General features: G+C 39.2%; 1 protein-coding gene across 1 annotated transcript; it reads right to left on the minus strand.

The window, feature by feature from the left end:
- Nucleotides 1-1602: 1602 nt before the first annotated feature.
- Nucleotides 1603-18470, minus strand: LOC119042729 (lanosterol 14-alpha demethylase). Its single transcript, XM_053655100.1, has 10 exons — nt 18125-18470; nt 16490-16588; nt 13626-13802; nt 12139-12265; nt 10228-10402; nt 7142-7261; nt 6564-6759; nt 4026-4121; nt 3325-3493; nt 1603-1862 (listed from the first exon to the last, which is right to left on the minus strand). Exons 1-10 carry the CDS (start codon nt 18296-18298, stop codon nt 1684-1686), a joined length of 1512 nt encoding a protein of 503 aa, XP_053511075.1. The 5' UTR covers nt 18299-18470; the 3' UTR covers nt 1603-1683.
- Between the last annotated feature and the right edge of the window lie 498 nt (nt 18471-18968).

Raw genomic sequence — 18968 nt, forward strand, 5'->3', positions numbered from 1 at the left:
AGCAGGCATTTTCTTCTGCCAGACCCTGTATATAGCACGGTAAAGGGAATCGATTATATGGAAAGTCAAATTTTAAAAATGCCTGTGATATAACATGTAAGTTTAGAGAAATAAGATCTAGCAGATCTAACAATGACCATAATTTCAAAGTAGTGATGAGAGCAAAAGGTACTTCAAGATCTATAACATCTGTAAAGTGATAGGAAAATACCTGTGATTTCTGTTCACGATCATGGGCGCTGTTAATACTAGTGTGGTTTGTTGCCTAACTTCGTAAAGGAAATACTAAATTACAATTTGAAAGTAGTACAAATAAGGATGGAAGTTTTTCCCATCCAAGTTTCTAGATTCCTGAATTGGACTCACTAAAGCGCACATGCTTCACAGTTCATGAATACAGACTATGTTTTTCTCCAAGATAATTTTAATGTGAAAACCTCTGAACAACAGAGACAGCATTGAACATGAGTCCTCCAGCCTCCTAAACAGAACTGCCATACACACAAGGGAAAATAGTTTGGCCTCACTTAGTAAAAACAGACTGTGTAGTCCAATTCCAGATAAAAGACAGGCCTACAGTTACCATTTGAGTTGATTCCTGAACACAGCCCTCACAGTCACAGATAGGACCAGTGACACTGCTCAGCCCTCACAGTCACAGACAGGACCAGTGACACTGTCTCAAGGGCCCTGCTTAACGTTATCCTTTTGTTAAAGGCACAATTCTCTGATCACAAATTTTGTATTTAAAAGAAGCTTGTTGACCTAAATTAAGTTTTAATAAACAGAACTAGTAACAGAAACCTCCTAAATAGATTCTGGAGAAGTAGGGAACCTACCTGGAGCCAAAGAGAACAAAAACTATCTCTTAGGGACTTTATTTTGGGTTTTCACAGAGATGTCACCATGTGAGACCAGAAACAAATGTATCAGGTAAAGTATTTAGTAATTCCATCAAGTTAATGCAGGCAGTCTTTGGAATTAATACTTAAATTTTTTAGGAAATGCACGTCATTGTTATAGATATCTCCCAGTTTCCTGTAGATAGTACCTCCCTAAGGACATATTTTCCTACATTATAGCTCTGTTGCTGCTATGATCCTAGAACAGTTAATAGGATTCTCTTTCACCCAAGGCTCTAAATGTTTATTCCCTAACCGCCATTCCTCTCATATACACACATTACCCATTAAATGAATAAATAACCTAAGCCTTCCAAGGATCTCATTGGGCTTTTATATTTGCAGATCTAGTCCAAAATTTGAATACCCTGAACTTACTTGCCAAGAGCTAACCATGCTCTTGAAATTAATACCTAGAAATTGCGTTATTTAGAATCTGCCAATAACCAAGATTCCCCCTAAACAATTTATTTTTCAAGTACAGTTTTCTGCCTTTTACTCCCTTCCCAGCCTACCCCCCCAAACAATTTTTAATAATGAGCTTGATTCCCTTAAAGCATATGTAGTAAATACCCATCATAAAAGTACTAGAAAATGTCTGAAATACCATTAGATTTTATAGAACCATTCAGTTAAGAAAATGTAAAAACTGTTAAGCTTGCTGACTTTTAAAGTTACACACCAATAAAGTACACAGAGAGTTGTTTCATAAACTTCATTCTCTTCCAATGCTTTTGCTGTTTACAGTGACATTTTACGTTTTAGTTCCTTGCAGCATTCTTCACTTTGATCTTCGTTTGTATCGGATAACTGGTTTTTCAGGGGTGTGAATCATGGTTGTATAATTCACAGTGGGGAAATACCCATCAATGAGATCAAATTCATATAGACGAAGCATAGTGGACCAAATTGTCTTGATTTGCACATAGGCAAAATTCTCCCCAATACAACGATGACGCCCTGTAAAAAAAAAAGTTTTCATAAGAATCAGCTGGAATTCTTTTCTTTCAGCCTACAGTGATGAAGTTTGTTTAGCTACAGTTTAGGTGAAGAACAGATACACAGATGTTACAATAAAAAGACACTCTTTTCACATAAAACAAGAATATAAATAGTTAATAAAAAGCCCAGGATATTTTCAACATGTTTTTAGTGGAAACAGCATTGGGTTATTATAAATGATTTTTCCAATCACTTTTTTTGAAACTTAACATTTATCTAAGTTAAATACATGAAAGGTTTGAAATACATGATGCTAATCTAGTTTCCCAATATACTAGAATATTCTTACCTTCTCTCCCAAGACAGCACTAATTAAAATTCAATATAAAACTTCCAGTCAATGCCATTACAAATGATAGTGGAATACAATGTCATTTAATAAACCCAGAATGGAAACAGATCAAAATTTGAAAGGTCATATGCAGACAAAAACCAACAAGCTGATTCTAAAATGAATATGGAAATGCAACGGACCTAGGCTATCCAAAAACGATCTTGAAAAAAAACCAAGTTGGAGCACTTAAACTGACTTCAAATCTGACTTCAGTACTAAACATACAACTGTGATACTGTTAATGTGTAGTGAGAAATATATTTGGTCTTACCTGCGATGTTGGCACAAAGCTCCTCCCACCCTTGGAACTTCTTAAGTGAAAAGAGGTGACTTCAGGAAAGCCCCTCAGGAAGGAGGAGGGAGAGGAGCTGGAGGCTGAATAACTCACAGATGACCAGTGATGTAATCATGCCTATGTGATGAAGCCTCCACAAAACTCCTTACAATGCAAGGGGTGTCGGAGAGTCTCCAGGCTGATGAACACGTGGAGGCACTGGGAGGGTGGTACACCCACAGCGGCCGTGGAAGCCTGTGCCCCTGGCCCTTTGCATCCCTTCAATCAATCAGGCTGCTCCTGAGTTGTATCTTTAGTTCAGTAAGTAAACTGTTTTCTGAGTTCTGTGAACCATTCTAACAAATTATGGAACCCCAAAGAGGGGAGTGAGAGAACCTCCTGATTTATATATAACTAGTTGGTCAGAACAGCAGGTGACAAGTGGACTTGCATCTGGTGTCTGAAGTCGGGGGAGGGAGTGGTCTTGTGAGACTCACCCTTTAACCAAAGGGGTCTGTGTTAACTTTGGGAAGAGAATGTCAGAATTGAACTGAATTGTAGGAACCCAGATAGTATCTACAGAGAACTGGAACTTTTGTAATAGGGACATTACAAAAATGTCCCTATTAGGAAAGGGAAAAATATCTGTAAATAAAATTAACTTGGCTTATCTTTGTTTGTTCTGATAACATCTGACTACTCAGAATATAAGCTCTTCTCAGAACAAACATTTCAAATGTAAATATATTCCTGGAAGATCGGGCTGGTTCAGGGTGGTATGGCCATAGACTAAATAAATACATTCATCTTACCAGCTCCAAATGGCACATAGGCAAACTTCTCTCCAGAGGCTGGACTGTCCCCTAAGTAGCGATCAGGCTTAAAGTCCAGGCGTTCATTCCATGAGTCTTTAAGCCTATGATTGACAGTGGGAGAGACACACACCTGATGTCCTGGAGGAATGGTATACCCTGCCACCACCTACAAATGAAAGCAAAAAGTTTCATTAATTTAAAAATATTCTACAAAATAATCAGGTCATTGTGTAATAAAGTAGTAATATATATCAGATATACATATAAAAACTAGATGATAATAGGCCAACAAAAAATTATTTAAGTCAAGATGATTTCCAAATGACCCAAAATTGGGCTACAAATATACACACAAATAAAAAATAATGCCTCAGAGGCAGGGGTGGGATTTCAAGGAGTCTTTCATAATCTTGTTTTTATACTTCCATACTTAAAAATTTTTACAACAAAATATTTTTTAATAAAAATAAATCTGTTTGAAAAACCATAATTATTGAATAAAAATGCAGGGAACAGATTACTGTGTATACTGTCTGCAATTATGTGAAAATATATCCTTAGAATATGTAAAATTTAAAATGAGGTAGAAGTGGTGGTTATTCTACTCTCTTAATTTCAAAAACTCTCTTTCTGGAAATCATCTTTATGCCAAATTAAAATTAGGGGCACACAAGACGAGATATGACTCAGAGACCCACCTGCGGAGTTTTGGCCATTCTCATCATAGTCATTATGGGGGGGCGAAGCCTTAATGTTTCTTTTATACAGCGATCGAGTAAATTTAGGTCCTTGAGCTAAAAAGAGAAAATACTCCCTGAGTTTTACAAATAGTTAACACATTTAAGCAGTATTTATTTAACTTAAATATTATTTTATAAAGTTTTATTTAATTTTAAGTTAAAATTATTTTTTCTGGGTTATTACAAAATAGCTTATATTCTGAGTAGAAGTGCAGAGGTCCCTGGTTCAACGTAGCTGGGATTATCTTGTTCCATCACTGTCCAAGGTCAATGAGGGAAAAGAGGGCAGAAGAACACGGAGGGAGGTGATCGCCCTGAAGAATGGCATAGTAAGGACCCACAAAAATTCATCTAAAATCAAAATAATAGCAAAAATCATCAGTGTCAGCTTTATAAAAACCTGTACACAAATGTTTAGAGCAGAATCACTGACAATAGCACCAAGAGGTAGAAACAACCCAAATGTCCACCAGCTATTGACTGGATGAACAAATGTGGTGTATCCAGATGATGGGCAGTTACTAGGCAATAAAAAAGACTGAAGTACTCATACAGACCACGACATGGATTAATGCTGAAAACACACTAAGTGAAAGAAGCCAGTCACAAAAGACCACATATCGTGTGAATGTGGTCACTTATAGGTAGGAAATGCCCCCCAAAAAGCAAATCCACAGAGACGAAGAGCAGATGAGCAGTGACCAGGGCCCTGGCGCGGGAAAACGGGGAGTGACTACCGACGCGCGTATTGGCTCACTTTTGGAAGTGACGTACATGTTCTAAAATTAAACTGGGGTGGTTTCACAACTGTGAATACACTTAAAAAACAGTAAACTGTATATTTTCAATGAATGGACTTTACAGTATGTGAATTATGTTATCAATTAAGCTATTATTTGAAAAGTTACTAAAATCAGAAATGAAAGAGGTGATATTACTACTTGAACTTACAGAAATAAAAGGTATAAGAGAATAACAATCATATGCCAACAAATTAGGTAATCTAGGTAAAACGGATAAATTCCTAGAAACACACAAGCTACCAAAACTGACTCAAAAAGAACATATGAATAAGGCTGTAACAAGTCAGAGACTGAAGTAGTAACCAGAAAACATCCCACAAAGAAAAACAGACACAGATGACTTCTCTGGGGAACTCTGTTAGACATGTCAGAAAGAATTACCACCAAGCCTTCTCAAACTCTTCCAAAAATAAAAAAGAACGGAATACTTCCAAACTCATATGAGATGTATATTACTCTGATACCAAACCTATCAAAGATACCACATTAAAATTACAGATCAATATTCCTCATAAACATAGGTGCAAAAATCCTCAACAAAATACTAGCAAACCAAATCCAGCATTAGGACATTTTAGCAAGGACTATGGGGAATTTTTTAAAAACAAGCTAATGAAATTAAGCTATAGTACACAGGAAATTTCAAATTATCCCCTTCATTTTTTAAATATTTTTTAAAAATTATTTTCATCCATCCCCACCCCCTCCTCTTTGGTAACCATCACCTTGCTCTCTGTTATCTGTGGGTCTGTTTACTTTGTTTATTCATTTGTTTTTTCAGATTCCAATATAAGTGAGATCAATCACACACTATCTTTCTCTGCCTGACATATTTCACCTAGCATAATACCCTCTGGGGCCATCAAATACCCATTTGTCACAAACTACAAGATTTCATCCTTTATTGCTGAGTAATATTCTATTGTGTGTGTATGTATCTCAAATCATCTTTGTTTTGTTTATCTATTGATAGATATCTAGGTTGCTTCCATATCTTGGCTATTATAAATAATTCTGTACTAAACATAGGGGTGCACATATCTTTTTGAATTAGTGTGTTTGTTTTCTTCAGATAAATACTCAGAGGTGGTACTGCTGAGTCATATGGCAGTTCCAGTCTTAACTGTTGAGGAACCCTCACACTGATTTCCACAGTGGCTATGCTAGTTACAGTCCCACCCACAGTGCATGAGGGTTCCCTTTTCCCCACATCCTCACCAGCACTTATTTCATCTAAATTCATCTAACGTAGGGATTACTTTTTTGACGATAGCCATTCTGACAGGTGTGAGGTCGTGTGTCTGTCGTTACGGTTTTGAGTTGCATTTCCCTGATGGTGGTGATGTTGAGCATCTCTTCATGTCTTGGTCACGTGTATATCCTCTTTGGAGGAATGTCTACTCAGGTCCTCTAGTCATATTTTAATCAGATTGTTTGGTTTTTTGGTGGTAAGTTGTATGAACTCCTTATAAACTGTGGATATTAACCCTTTATTGGATATATCATTTGCAAATACCTTCTGCCGTTCAGTAGGTTGTTTCTTCATTTTATTAAGGGTTTCCTTCACTGTGCAAAAACTTTTTAGTTTGTTGTATTATGTATACTTTTGCTTTCGCTGCTCAAGTTATCCCCTTTAAAATCAAGCCACAGATACTCTTAGATAAGGCAGGATTTAAATGAAAATCCAACCAACCTGGTCATATGTTAAAGGAGGCAGATTCTCTCCACAGACTGTTTTCTGTTCTAAATAACATTTTTCTTGAAGTGTCTTGTCTCTGGCAAGAAAGAAGCCCATCCAGGCACTGGTGGTCGAGGACGTGTGCTGCCCGGCCAGGAGCAGTCCGATCAGCATGCCTGCCACCTCGTCATCCGTCAGGGGACGCCCGTCCCTGCGGAATGAACCACACACACAAGGTTAACACTTCGGCAGATGCGTTTCATGCCTCAACCTTTAAATAAAGGGCGTAATGAATTAATGTTACAGGTATAACACCCTCCTGCATTTGCCCATTGGGGAAAAAGAGACAACCAGTAGAAAACAGGATTTTGAATACAAAAGACTTCATTGCAGTTTCCTAGCAAACTTTTCACCACGTGTAATCCCCGGGATGCCGGTGAGGTACCGGATCCCAGTAATTTACATCTCATCCGTTTAAGAAGTCCAAAGGTCACAGTTACTAATTTTGCCAGCACCATTCCTTTTTGGAGACAGTACTCAACTATGTTTTAATGTGTAATCTCAGCTTCATATGTGAACTGAACAGCTCTTACTTGTAAGTAGAATCTAGTAAAGTTTGGAGAATGTCATCAATTTTTTCTTCTGACTGTCTGCGTTTCCGGATTGCCTTATAAAAAATATTCTTCATCTCTCGATGAGCTCTGTCTCTGCGCCTGTAATTCAAAGATGAAAATACCTTCAACAATAAAGTCGTGTTTTCTGGCATTAAATCCCTTTTGAAAATAACCAGGACCTAGCTTAAAGCAATCTTATCTAACTAACGAATGACTCTAAAATAACTGACAGAACTCAGAAACCAGATGAAAAAAGATACCATGAAAATCACCTATTTTTAGGAATTTCTTGGGCCACTAAGGGCAAAAACTGTGTTTTAATATACAGATCCCCGATCCTTAGCACAGGCCTTTGATCTCACTACAGGTCTAAAACAAAACTCAGTAACAGAGTGTTGTGGAGAGCTCTGCCTGGTTTCAGGAATTGTAACTCGACCCCTTGTAGCTAAGGGCTAGCATGACCTCTGGAATGCTAGCAGCAGGAGACAAAGCTTGTCTCTGCCCCTAAAGCTTGGTCGGAAGTCAGAGACGGGTAAGACTCAATCACAAGGGAGGCCTTCACGGAGTGACTGGGGTTGGGGGGGAGGGGCTGCAACAAAGAGAGAGCAATGGATTCTCACCCCCGCACCCCCCCTTTGACACAGCCCGAGTCTGGGTCTGGGCTCCTCCGAGTCTCTTCTGGGAGAAGGACTTCCTGGCTCTAATCCCCTTAAGCCTGAATTCCTGTTGGGGAGAGGTGCAGCTCCTTGCCTTGCTAGAACCTGTCCTGGGGAAAAAAATCTGGCATCACAGATTTTGAACCTGTGAAATCTGCTCTGCTAAGAGTGCTTTCATTCATCTGTTAAGGATTTGAGCAGGAAACTAAAACTCTGCCTGACAGACTCTGACTCAGACTATCTACTGTTTGATCCTTGCTGCCCTGTATTCCTGTGTATTACAACCCAATAAAAACCTTCAGAGGAAGGGGCTCAAGGCCTCTTCCCCTGAGAAACTGGCCACTGCTCAAGGCCTTTTTCCTCTGGGAAACTGGCCCCCTCTCCTCCCCAAGCAGATCACATCATGTCTCAGTCACGTTTACTCTCATCTGTGGCAGCTGGAGGGGGCTTGCAAGGAAAGTCGCCCCCACAACACAACACTATGCTTTTTAGGTTAACACAAAATTCCAATTTTAACTAAATTAATTCTTAAAGCAGATGGAGAGTCACTCTGGTTCTTTTATAAGATCTAGGAAGTAAAGAAGCCTAGGATTTATTTTGAATTATTGAAATGTAAGATGCAGAACATGGCTACAGCATACAGGATTTGATCCTACTGTTCATTTCTGAGAAATCAAAGTTCTGTAGGGGTTAAAAATACTAATAAAATCAAAAAGCAAACTTCAACTCCCAAAAGTTTACCTTTAAAAGAGAGTGCTCACTAGTTAACAGGTACTGTGTTTTACATGAATTACCCACTTTGACCTCCTGTGAGGTAAAAGTTTTTATCCTCACTTCACAGCCAGCTCACAAGGGAACCAAAATTTAAAACCAGGCACTGTGACTCCCTTACCTCCCTCTTACTCAAGCCTCCTAATAAACAATTCCCACCTTGCTTCATTTTTAAGACTGTTACAGAAAATAACAGGGGCAGAAGGGAAGAGGAGATTGAAATTTAACAGTATGAACATAGCAGAGCTATGCTCTCAGGAAAACATAAAGCCTGTTTGAGAAAATGAATGGACCAATTTGCTTGATCGGTTGAATTAGGTAAGACAGAGAGAGACTGGGCTGGCAAGACTGGTGAAGGGCCTTATACCAAGCACAGGAATTTCTGACTCCATCTAGGAGAAAGGGAAGGTGGAAATAGGCTCCAGGCACATTCATGGAGAATCTACTCCAGGCCCAGAGCTGTGCTGGATATTCCAACATAACCCAGAGAAAAGCACTTGGAAAACTGCAAAGGTCCCTACAAATGTAAGATATTATGAATTCCAAATACTCAAGACCCCCGCCTGGCTTTCCCTTCTACTCCAACCCCTCTCCATTCTGTAAGGACACAAGTGGCAGACACAAAAGGGAAAGTAACAACTCCACTCTTCTCCATCTCTCATCTGAACAGAAAAGAATCAACAAAGGAACAGAAAGCCTATTAATATGCAAGGCCCTAAGCTGTACAGCAAGTTCTACAAGCAGTATTTCTTTGTGTCACAGAGGATCCCCACGATTTAGGTGATCACACTACAGTTGACAAGGAGACAAAGAGAAAACTGAAGAAAAGCATTAATACTTCAAACAAAAAAATTTCAGAATATACTACAAGACAGTCAAATGCTCTCAAACGAGTGCTTGTAGGGCCATATCACATTTCAGTAGAGTTTAGAGACTTTCCTAAGTAAAAGAATCCATCTGAGTTCTTTGACAGAGTTTAAAAAGTAGGTTTTAAAATATTGGAACAGAGAGACAACAAATTACCTTTCTAAGAAACTGAAACTTACCTTAAAATGAGCTCGTTATATAAAGAAAACCTGTCTTGAATTCTTATAAAAGAATGGGGGGCTCATAATCTCCCCAAATTCATTTGCTTAATATTTAGTTTTTTAAAAATTGTTTAAATTTTCAATTACAGTTGACATTCAATATTATATTAGTTTCAGGCATACAGCATAGTCATGACATATTTGTATACCACCTGGCACCAAACATAATTATAACAACATTATTGACTACCATATTCTTTGGACAATGAGACACACTTTTTGACCACATTTTTTGCTTCAAAGTTTTTTCCCCTATTTTCCTCCTGTAACACCTAGGTGTGTCTGGGGTCCTCACCATAAGACACACCTAGGTGTTACAAGAGGAAAATAGGAAAAAAAATTTTGAAGCAAAAAATGTGGTCAAAAAATGTGCTTTATCATCCAAAAAATATGGTATATTCCCTATGCTGTACTACATCATGCTATGACTATTTTGTAACTCCCAATTTACACTTCTGTCGTTTAATTTTTATCTCCACTAACACAAAGCACACCAACACTGTAGTAACTACACAAAGGTAAATCACCGAGGGTAGTTTCTTTATCATACCTGAAACTAGGCAAAGGGAGCCAGCCCGGCAACAGCCAAGCTGCATGGCTAAAACCGCCATCCAAATCTGCATACAGTTGTGCCACCTTCTCATTGAGTTGACTTCTGATTTCCTTTCCATGTAAGCAATGGCTTGCTGTTAAAATGATGAGCTCAGAAAGAGCTTCAAACAAATCTAGAAGGGGAAAAGGTCATTCCCATTAATATTGCCAAAAATTCTTTTGAAAATGTTCTTTTCGTAAGAGATATAAAACTGTGAAGGAAAAGTAAGAAGGAAAACTTAACTCAAGGACCAACAAGGCCCTAGTCTTACCAGCAAAAAAAGCTTATAGACAGATGTGTGACTACCCCACTCAGCCAAACAGAGAGGTACTAAATGATGGGAAGAAAACAGCCCACCCCTGCCAGACAGCCAAAATCAATGCCACAGAGGCATCTCTAAACCTCACTCATGAGTCCTTCACCTTGAAAAGATAAAACAAAGATAAAAATGAATATGGTGTCTCAGTCCAAGGTCACAGTATAACAAAAGCAGCAAAAAGTCATTTAGTGCATATGAGGACAATAAAGAGATGCTCCCCAAGGAACAGAAGTCTAAAAACTGAAGAAGGGGTTATTTCCCAGGTCAAAAGTGGGAAGGAAGGTCAGGACTAAAACTGGAAGTCTTGACCAATATATATAAGAGAAAACTGTAACTAATCATTAGTTCATATAGCCCAACAGGGGGACAGATTTATCAGGCAGGCATCATCTGGACGACACTTAAGTCATAAAATTATCCAACCAATGCCATGTTCTTTAATTCCATGCTCACCAAATGAAATTCCAATTATCATCTGGCTTTCCAGTTAAATTTGCCAACAAAATGAAGTTTAGCAAATACTCTGATATTCATGGTACTAAAATTATGTCTCACTTGTATTCGCTAACTTAGCACTCTTGTATACACCAGCTTCTTGTAGGGTTAGAAATAGATCCCATCAACCTCAGGTGCATTTTTTAAATCAAGTTTTTGATTCTAAAACCTTCTCTAGAACTGAAGCCTGGACCCAGAACATGGTGACCTACACAGAGGTCTCATGGCCCCACTCATGTTGCCTCTTGCCATGAGTGTGACGATTGTCTCTGGAGGCCACACTGCCTACAGTCCAATATAAAGACCAGATGCCCAGAAACAACCAAACACTGAATACACTACATAATGCAAGATTGCTTATAATGCATTTTATTTCTATGGTTCTGCTCCTGTCATAAACTAAAGGGGGGGAATGGTTGGGGAGGGGGTGTGCATGGTGGAGGGGAATGAAGAGGGGAGATAGGACGACTGTAATGGCATAATTAATAAAATATATTTTTAAAAAATTACAAAAAAATAATGCATTTTAAAAGATTTCTACTGGAAAGGGCTGAAGTCAAACTTTTAGTAAAGGTAAAGTAAACCTATGTATTTAAATCTGCTTTTTTTAATAGAATAAAGCATTCCCATACAATATTAGATAAAATAAGGTATTATATATCATTAAGTCATTTAGACTTTTACTTGCCCATTGGGAGGGTAAAAAGAACTATTTTATTTATCTTAAAATGAAAGTTTTACATTATTTATTTAAAAGTTTTACATTATTTATTTAAAAATTGAATCATGAACCACTTTATTTTATTTGTAAAAATAAGCTGAATAATACACATGCCAATTAATCCATTTTAAGGTTTTGCTACTGAGCAGCAAAAATCACTTCCTCTCAGGTCTTTTTAATTCCATGATAATCATATCATGTTCTCCCCATTAAAGCTAGGATGGGTTTACATTGTTATAGTTTGTTTTTTACACATGTACACACATTCTTACATTTCTAGTTACAGAAAAGTAAAAATATTAGGACAAATACAAAATCAAAACATTTTACTTACTTCTTTCTCCACTTTCTCCCCAACTTTGAAAGTATTCCTTTGTTTCATTTTCAATTATAGAAACATGCTGTCTAAAGTGGGCTATGCTGAGGCCACTTTTTAACATTTTCTTCTGCTCCAAGAAAACCTTAAAAAAAATTAAAGGCATACAACATTAAAACACAATTTTGTTTTATCACAAGATCCAAGATCCAGGGGGGACTGGTGGTGGGAAAATGCAGACAACTATAATTGAACTACAATTAAAAAAAAAGACCTAGGATCCATTTTGGGCTCTGGTCGAGCAGCTCAGTTGGTTAGAGCGTCATCTCAATATGCCAAGGCTGCAGGTTTGATCCACAGTCAGGGCACATACAAGAACCAACCAATGAATGCATAAATAAGTGGAACAAGTCCATGTCTTTGTCTCTATAAAATAAATACAAATTTAAAAAAAATTCACCCTGGCTAATGTGGCTCAGTGGATTGAGCACTGGCCTGTGAACCAAAGGGTCACTGGTTCAATTCCTAGTCAGGGCAGATGCCTGGGTTGTAGGCTAGGTCCCCAGTAGAGGGCGCTCAAGAGGCAACCATACACTGATGTTTCTCTCCCTTTCTCCCTCCCTTCCTCTTTCTAAAAATAAATAAAGTCTATAAAAAATATAATTTTAAAAGATCCATTTAGGTTATAACTGTAACACTCAAAATAACCTCTAAAAATTGAAAATAAAAGTAGTACAAGGGTTTTTAAAAACTATCCTAGGTATGGGAAACTTAAAGCATTTCTGTATGTATCTGAAGTAATGCATAGAAGACACCTGTTACACAGGTCCTAAATAAATGATAAATTAGGAATCTCACTTCCTGGCTTCCTTCCTACACACCCTTTTCCCACTTCTGATTCTAGGGCTCCCTTTTCCTATTGGTATTTTCTACCCTTCCAACCCGACCCGGATGCCAGCACACTCTCCCAAAGGTCCATTATGTTTCAGTATTTTTTATGTTCTTTCACGTATTCTCCTGTTCTATTCCTGAAAAAATACCATTCCTCACTGACACGATCTTCCAGAGGTTTAATTAGAGGGTTTTCTTAAGGCTCTTTTGGCCTTAAGGAGAGCCATCATTTCCCCATAACCCTCCCATCCCCAGAAACAACACTCAATGTCAACTCTCTTAACTACTAGACACTAGGGTATTAGTGAGTGATACAGTCACAGCCAGAGCCCACACCAAGCAACTAGGCCAATTATCTGAATTTTGTTTTACATCAACTTGCAGTACTTTAATATTTTACTAGACAGGGAAAAGAAATCACACAAACTTCTAAAATCAAACATTTCTAGCTCAAAAGAGCTCTTATACTAGAATTTCAATGTCTCATGATTCTCAGATTTTTGAACCATGAAGGGAATAAACTGTTTCTACATTTTAGATAAATACTATTACACTACTAGCTATAGCTACTATAGTACAGGCTTATCTGTCTTGAAGATAACAGTGTCACCTACTGGATTAGGCACATCATACGCAACTCCCTTCCCAAACACAGGTGTGGTCAGCCGACTGTAGACATCTTCTGCGTTCAGGTCTTCATTTTTACTATTGAAAAGCAGGGCAGCGGCATCACTCCCCAGAAGATAAGTAAAGGTCTTGCCCACCATTGTAAAACTAAACACAGGTCCATACTAAAGAGAAAAAAGTACCCATATTGATGTTACCAAAAAAATATATAGCACTAAGACACTAATTTCTTCAATCACAAAATAACACATTATTGAAAATAAAAACATTCATAAACCTTAATGCAATTCATTCCCAGTCTTCGTCCAAATTTATAATTATGATCATCCTGTTACAAGTGAAATGTAAATAAAATTTTCTTTTCTACTTTTTTCACTGTTTATATTGAAAACATTTTTTATCTTATACACAGACATCGTAATGTTAATAATTAACTATTCTTTCATTATTAGACATGGGTGATTGTAGGGGACCGGTTTGTTTTAGTCTGGCAAATGTGACTCAGCTCTGTACAGAAAACCTACAGAAGCGAAGTGGTGGGCAGGAGCCAGACCTTCAAACCAAGTTTTCTCGTGGGAATCAGGCCTAGAAAATGCATACAGATTATTATGGCTTGCTCTTGCTAAAACTCCATCACCCTGGTCTAAAGCAACAGATGTATATTGTCTATCTTCAAGGTAATTTCCAATGCCTGTGTGAGCTCCCCCAAGGACAGAGCTAATGAGCTTATCGCCATCCCCCTCTGCACGTTATTTTTATTTCCTTGATTGTACCTAGAATGTAGACAATAATATTCTATGTAATAGATAATAAATCTTTCTATGATGTAAGTAAGACCTGAGGAAAACAATAAAAGCCTGTTAGGCAAGGGTCGGGCATTCGCCTCTTGAGGGAGTGGCCGAGGCACCATAGACACTCTCCCCTTGAGAGAGCAGCCGTGCCTGTTCCTGATTGTTGTCGCCTGTGCATTGATTCTCATCATAAGCCACAACAGGCGGACTCTGCTGGACAGGGTCTGCTACAGGTGATGTGTCAATTTTTTTACTTATTATATATAATTCTGCGAGGAATATCTGAGAATACAGATTTTCCTTCTCCTTGGTTAAAGATCACAAGATCCAAAGATAAATTTACAGGAGTAGCTAAAGGATATGACCTTCCCTACAGTGTTTGCTATGTGAAGACACCAGAACTTTATTTAGTTATGTTTTACCACTTTCTCACCAACAATGTGCTTCAGTTTCCCTCATCTATAAAATGGGAATAACAGCAAATACTTCACAGAACTGTTGTCAATGTTAAATAAATTAACCTTGACAAGGTTAAGGTTAATTTATTAATCTTAACAGATAATTTATTAACCTCTTTTTCTAACAGATATCTTAGAAAATATTATATAGAGTATATATAATATGTATGTATTACACACATATATATATTAAAAAGTATATATATATATATATATATATACACACACATTAGAGTGCCTTGGCCAGAATAAAATTATATGTTTTTCATTTATTATTATTATTATTATTACTAAAAGCATCAAATTGGAAATCAAACCATATGTAAATCCTAGCTTGGCCACCGGCTAGCAGAGAGCTTAAGAACAATCATATAACCTGTTTCTCAGTTTTATCACCTACATAATGAATATACCTGAAGATATTTGTTGGACTTCAATGAGATAATCTGTATAAAGCACTAAGTACTGATACAAAGTTAAGTGTTTTATAATTATTAATATAATAGGAAGAAAAGAGAATAGGATTATATAGCCATAAATAGGTGTGTGTTTGAAATTGGGAATGTGAGATAGTTCCCATTGATGGTTTTTAATTTCTTTTTAAGGTGGACACAAAGTTACCTGCTTTGATAGAAAAGTAGGAAGATTCAGAAATTTATAAAAATAAAGATTTGAATTAGTCACTGTGGAAAGTGGGAAAGTAAGCCAACCACAAAAACATAACAGGATTGTTGAGCAGTGTTCAAAAGTCATTTAACGTGGGCAGGCAATCACGAAATTAGGAAGGAATTAATCTGGTGCAAGGAAGGAGAAAATGACTAACAGGCTCCCTTCAAGGTTGGGATTTTACCAGATAAAGATAATGAAAAGATCTGGGGCCCAGGATAATAAAGCACTGGCAAGAGTATAACTCCAATGATGAACCATGGTCCCAAAGTGGAAAAAGAAGGAAAGTAAAGAAAGAAGGATGATCGACCAGGATAAAGTAAATGGAACAATGGACAGGAAGATCTACTGTGGTCAACAAATGGCTAGAGCGGAAGGAGTTGCATAGGCAACTCCAGGAAAGGAAGTTGCAGTCTAAGAACAGGATCTCTACATTCATATTAGGAAGGTAAAATAATTAGAAATGATGACAAGTTCCAAGTGGGAGCGGGGAGTAAATGGCTGAAATGGTAGGAGACAGCTCACTGGAAAGGAGCGCAAAGATCTGAGCAGCCATAGTGTGGTGTGGGTCATTCAAGTGGAACTGAAGTTATAGAAGATGTATAGTGCAGGTTAGAAAATTCCACAGATGCACGGGTAAGAAAAAGAAGGGTCAATTAGTATTAATCTAAACTATGACTGATCAGTGAATACAAAATTTGTAACAGTGGTTTTTAAACCATAGTTGCTAGAACTGTAAGTTTCCTCAGTGGTATCTCAGAGATCACCCCCAGGATGTCAGAGAAATTAAGAGGGCCCCTCCAGCTCTTAAACAGGAGTGGCTCCAATTCTCCTATCCCTGGAATAAAATTACTATCACAATTTTTTCTTAGTGTTCTATCATGTAAAAGTTTCAAAAGCACTAGTTTCTTTTTCTCTAATATTTGGAAGACTTACCTTCTCATATGCATTTTCTAGGAATTCAATTGGACTTTTCCCAAATGCTATGGCATGCCCAAGGAATGGAATTGGAGAGAAAATGTATGGTGGGCTTTTCTGCAAGAGAAAACAAAAACTTTTAGTTCACGTTTTATTTTGAGAGAGAAATCCAACTCTGATTGGTATGGCTCAGTTGGTTGGGCATCGGCCTGCAAAGCAAAGGTCGCAGGTTCAATTCCCAGTGGAGGCACATACCTGCATTGCCAGTATGGAGCATGTATGAGAGGCAACCAATCAATGTTTCTCTCTTACACTGATGTTTCTTTCTCTCCCACTCTTTCTCCCTCCCATCCCCTCTCTAAGAATAAAAAATATCTTTTAAAAAAGAGAAAGAAATCCCATTCAGTTTCATGATCAAACAAATGAAATTTGCTATTAATATGAAAAATGTATCCAAAAATGAAGCTTCGAAGTAATAAAGAAAAGCCAAAATGCAAATATCTTAGGAGAGTATTTACTATAGAAAGAAGAGAAGCTCAAAACAAGGTATAAGATAAATGATGGGGCTCTCCCTCTCTTTCCCCCTCCCTTCTCTTTTTGAAAATAATTTTTTAAGAATAGAAAAAGACAAACAGCAACTTGAGGTACAGATATAAAGGATATGTTAAAGAAGTGGCATTTATCAGCAAACAGAACTCACTGCAAATGAACTACATTCACTGATTTTAAAGAGACAGCAGATCCACTCTAGCAGGAACTCTTGGGCATTCACTATGAAAGGTACTTTAGATGCCCCAGAATGAGACTTACAAATTACAACATTAAGTCTCCTGGAAATCAAACTTGCAATGACAAAAAAGCATAAGACTCCTCAGATCTCTGGTGGTCTCAAAATAGTAAGTGAGGTGGTCTCAAACTACCACTCACTCTTCAGATAACGATAATAGCAATCTTAAATACTAAAGCTACCTTTCTTTCCAAAGATAAACACCACTTCCTCAAAAATCCCACGTGAAGGAAAAACAATGATACTAACTGCCTGTTACGGTTCAAACTAGTTGTTGGCTGGTTAAGGATGCATTTATCAAATACAGAAGTATGAAGCCAGTGGTCAATAAAGCCACTAAATTTGAGAAACTGCTTTTATTAGGATCATAGGAAGGTCCCTACAGCACTCCAGTCAATCTCACTCTACCAAACTGAACACATCCCTCCTTATAAATCGCCATCAAGGGCAATACCACAACCCGCAGGACACTGAACCACACAAGGTGACGGCCACCAGGGCTACAGCCGCCAAAAGCATCGCCACCTGGGCCCCCACCAGGCCCGCAATACGCCTATGGCGCCTAGTCTAACTACTTAGAGCACTCAGGGCCACACTATTAGAACCACCAGTTCCCCGGCTAGCAGAACTACTGTGACCACAAAAGTGGCAAGCACGACCCCAGCCAGAACGAGACACGCGGCCACCACCTGAATAAGGACCGTCACCACCAAGGCCCACATCACCAAGGTGAGTGGTGGCTACCCCCAGACCTCTATACGCCTACCGCCAACGCCCAGGCGAGCACAGCAGCAGTCGCCGCCCGCGCTAGCCCTTCCGCCTCGAGTCCCCATGTACCCCTCCCAGAATCCCGGGAATGCACGTACCGCCCCCGCCGGCAGAGGGGCAAGGTGGCCGATGGCAAGGCGGAGCAGGTAGACCAGGCTGAGCGTGAAGGCGCAGGAAATCAGTAGCATGGATAGCAGGCTGCCGCTTGTCACCTGCTCCATCGCCTGCCCCAGCACTGACCCTCCCGCCTGCAGTAAGCCCAGCAACGCCATCCTGGCCGCCGCTTCGGTCTGCCTGAGATGCTGGAGGCCGAGGTCGCCACCGGTCCTCCGAACAGACCGAGAGGGAGAAGCCGGCAGATGGGTATTCGGTGGCGGCCCCGGCCCCCAGGTCACCCACTAAACTCAGTCCCACCCTCTACTCCCGGCAGCCGCGCGCACCACCCTGTGCGTCACAGAAAGGGGCAGAGTCATCCGCTGGGCACGCCCCTAGTGGGACTTATAACGCCTAGGTCTCCTTACGCCTGGATTGAGGATAATGTCCTCATTAGGTACAGAAGCACCTGTACCTATGGCATAGGTGGTACAGAGACGGAGTAAAGGGTGAGTTTAAGAAGACATCATCCTCTGGGGAATCGTGGACCACTGGAGCCTGTGTGCCCTGGATGAGGAGTGTCAGGGCACGACTCTGGAACAGCTTGGCGGAGGGATTTCAGAACGAGCATTGCGATTTTCCAGCCAGGCGTGGCGCGCTCTCTGATTGCACCCGGGGAGTGTGAGGTGATCTCAGTCTATGGAGCGTCAGCGGGGCGGGTGGCTTTAGCACCGCCCCCTGCCTGGGCCGTACGACCGTCCGCCGCACCTGACCCCGCTCCAGAGTCAACGCTTGGGGACTCAGAGAGAAAATCCCCAATAGATTCCTAAAGGAAGATTATGAAAGACG

Source organism: Artibeus jamaicensis, unplaced genomic scaffold (assembly GCF_021234435.1).
Source record: "Artibeus jamaicensis isolate MK-2021 breed Jamaican fruit bat unplaced genomic scaffold, CSHL_Jam_final contig_923, whole genome shotgun sequence".
Classification (NCBI taxonomy): Eukaryota; Metazoa; Chordata; class Mammalia; order Chiroptera; family Phyllostomidae; genus Artibeus; species Artibeus jamaicensis.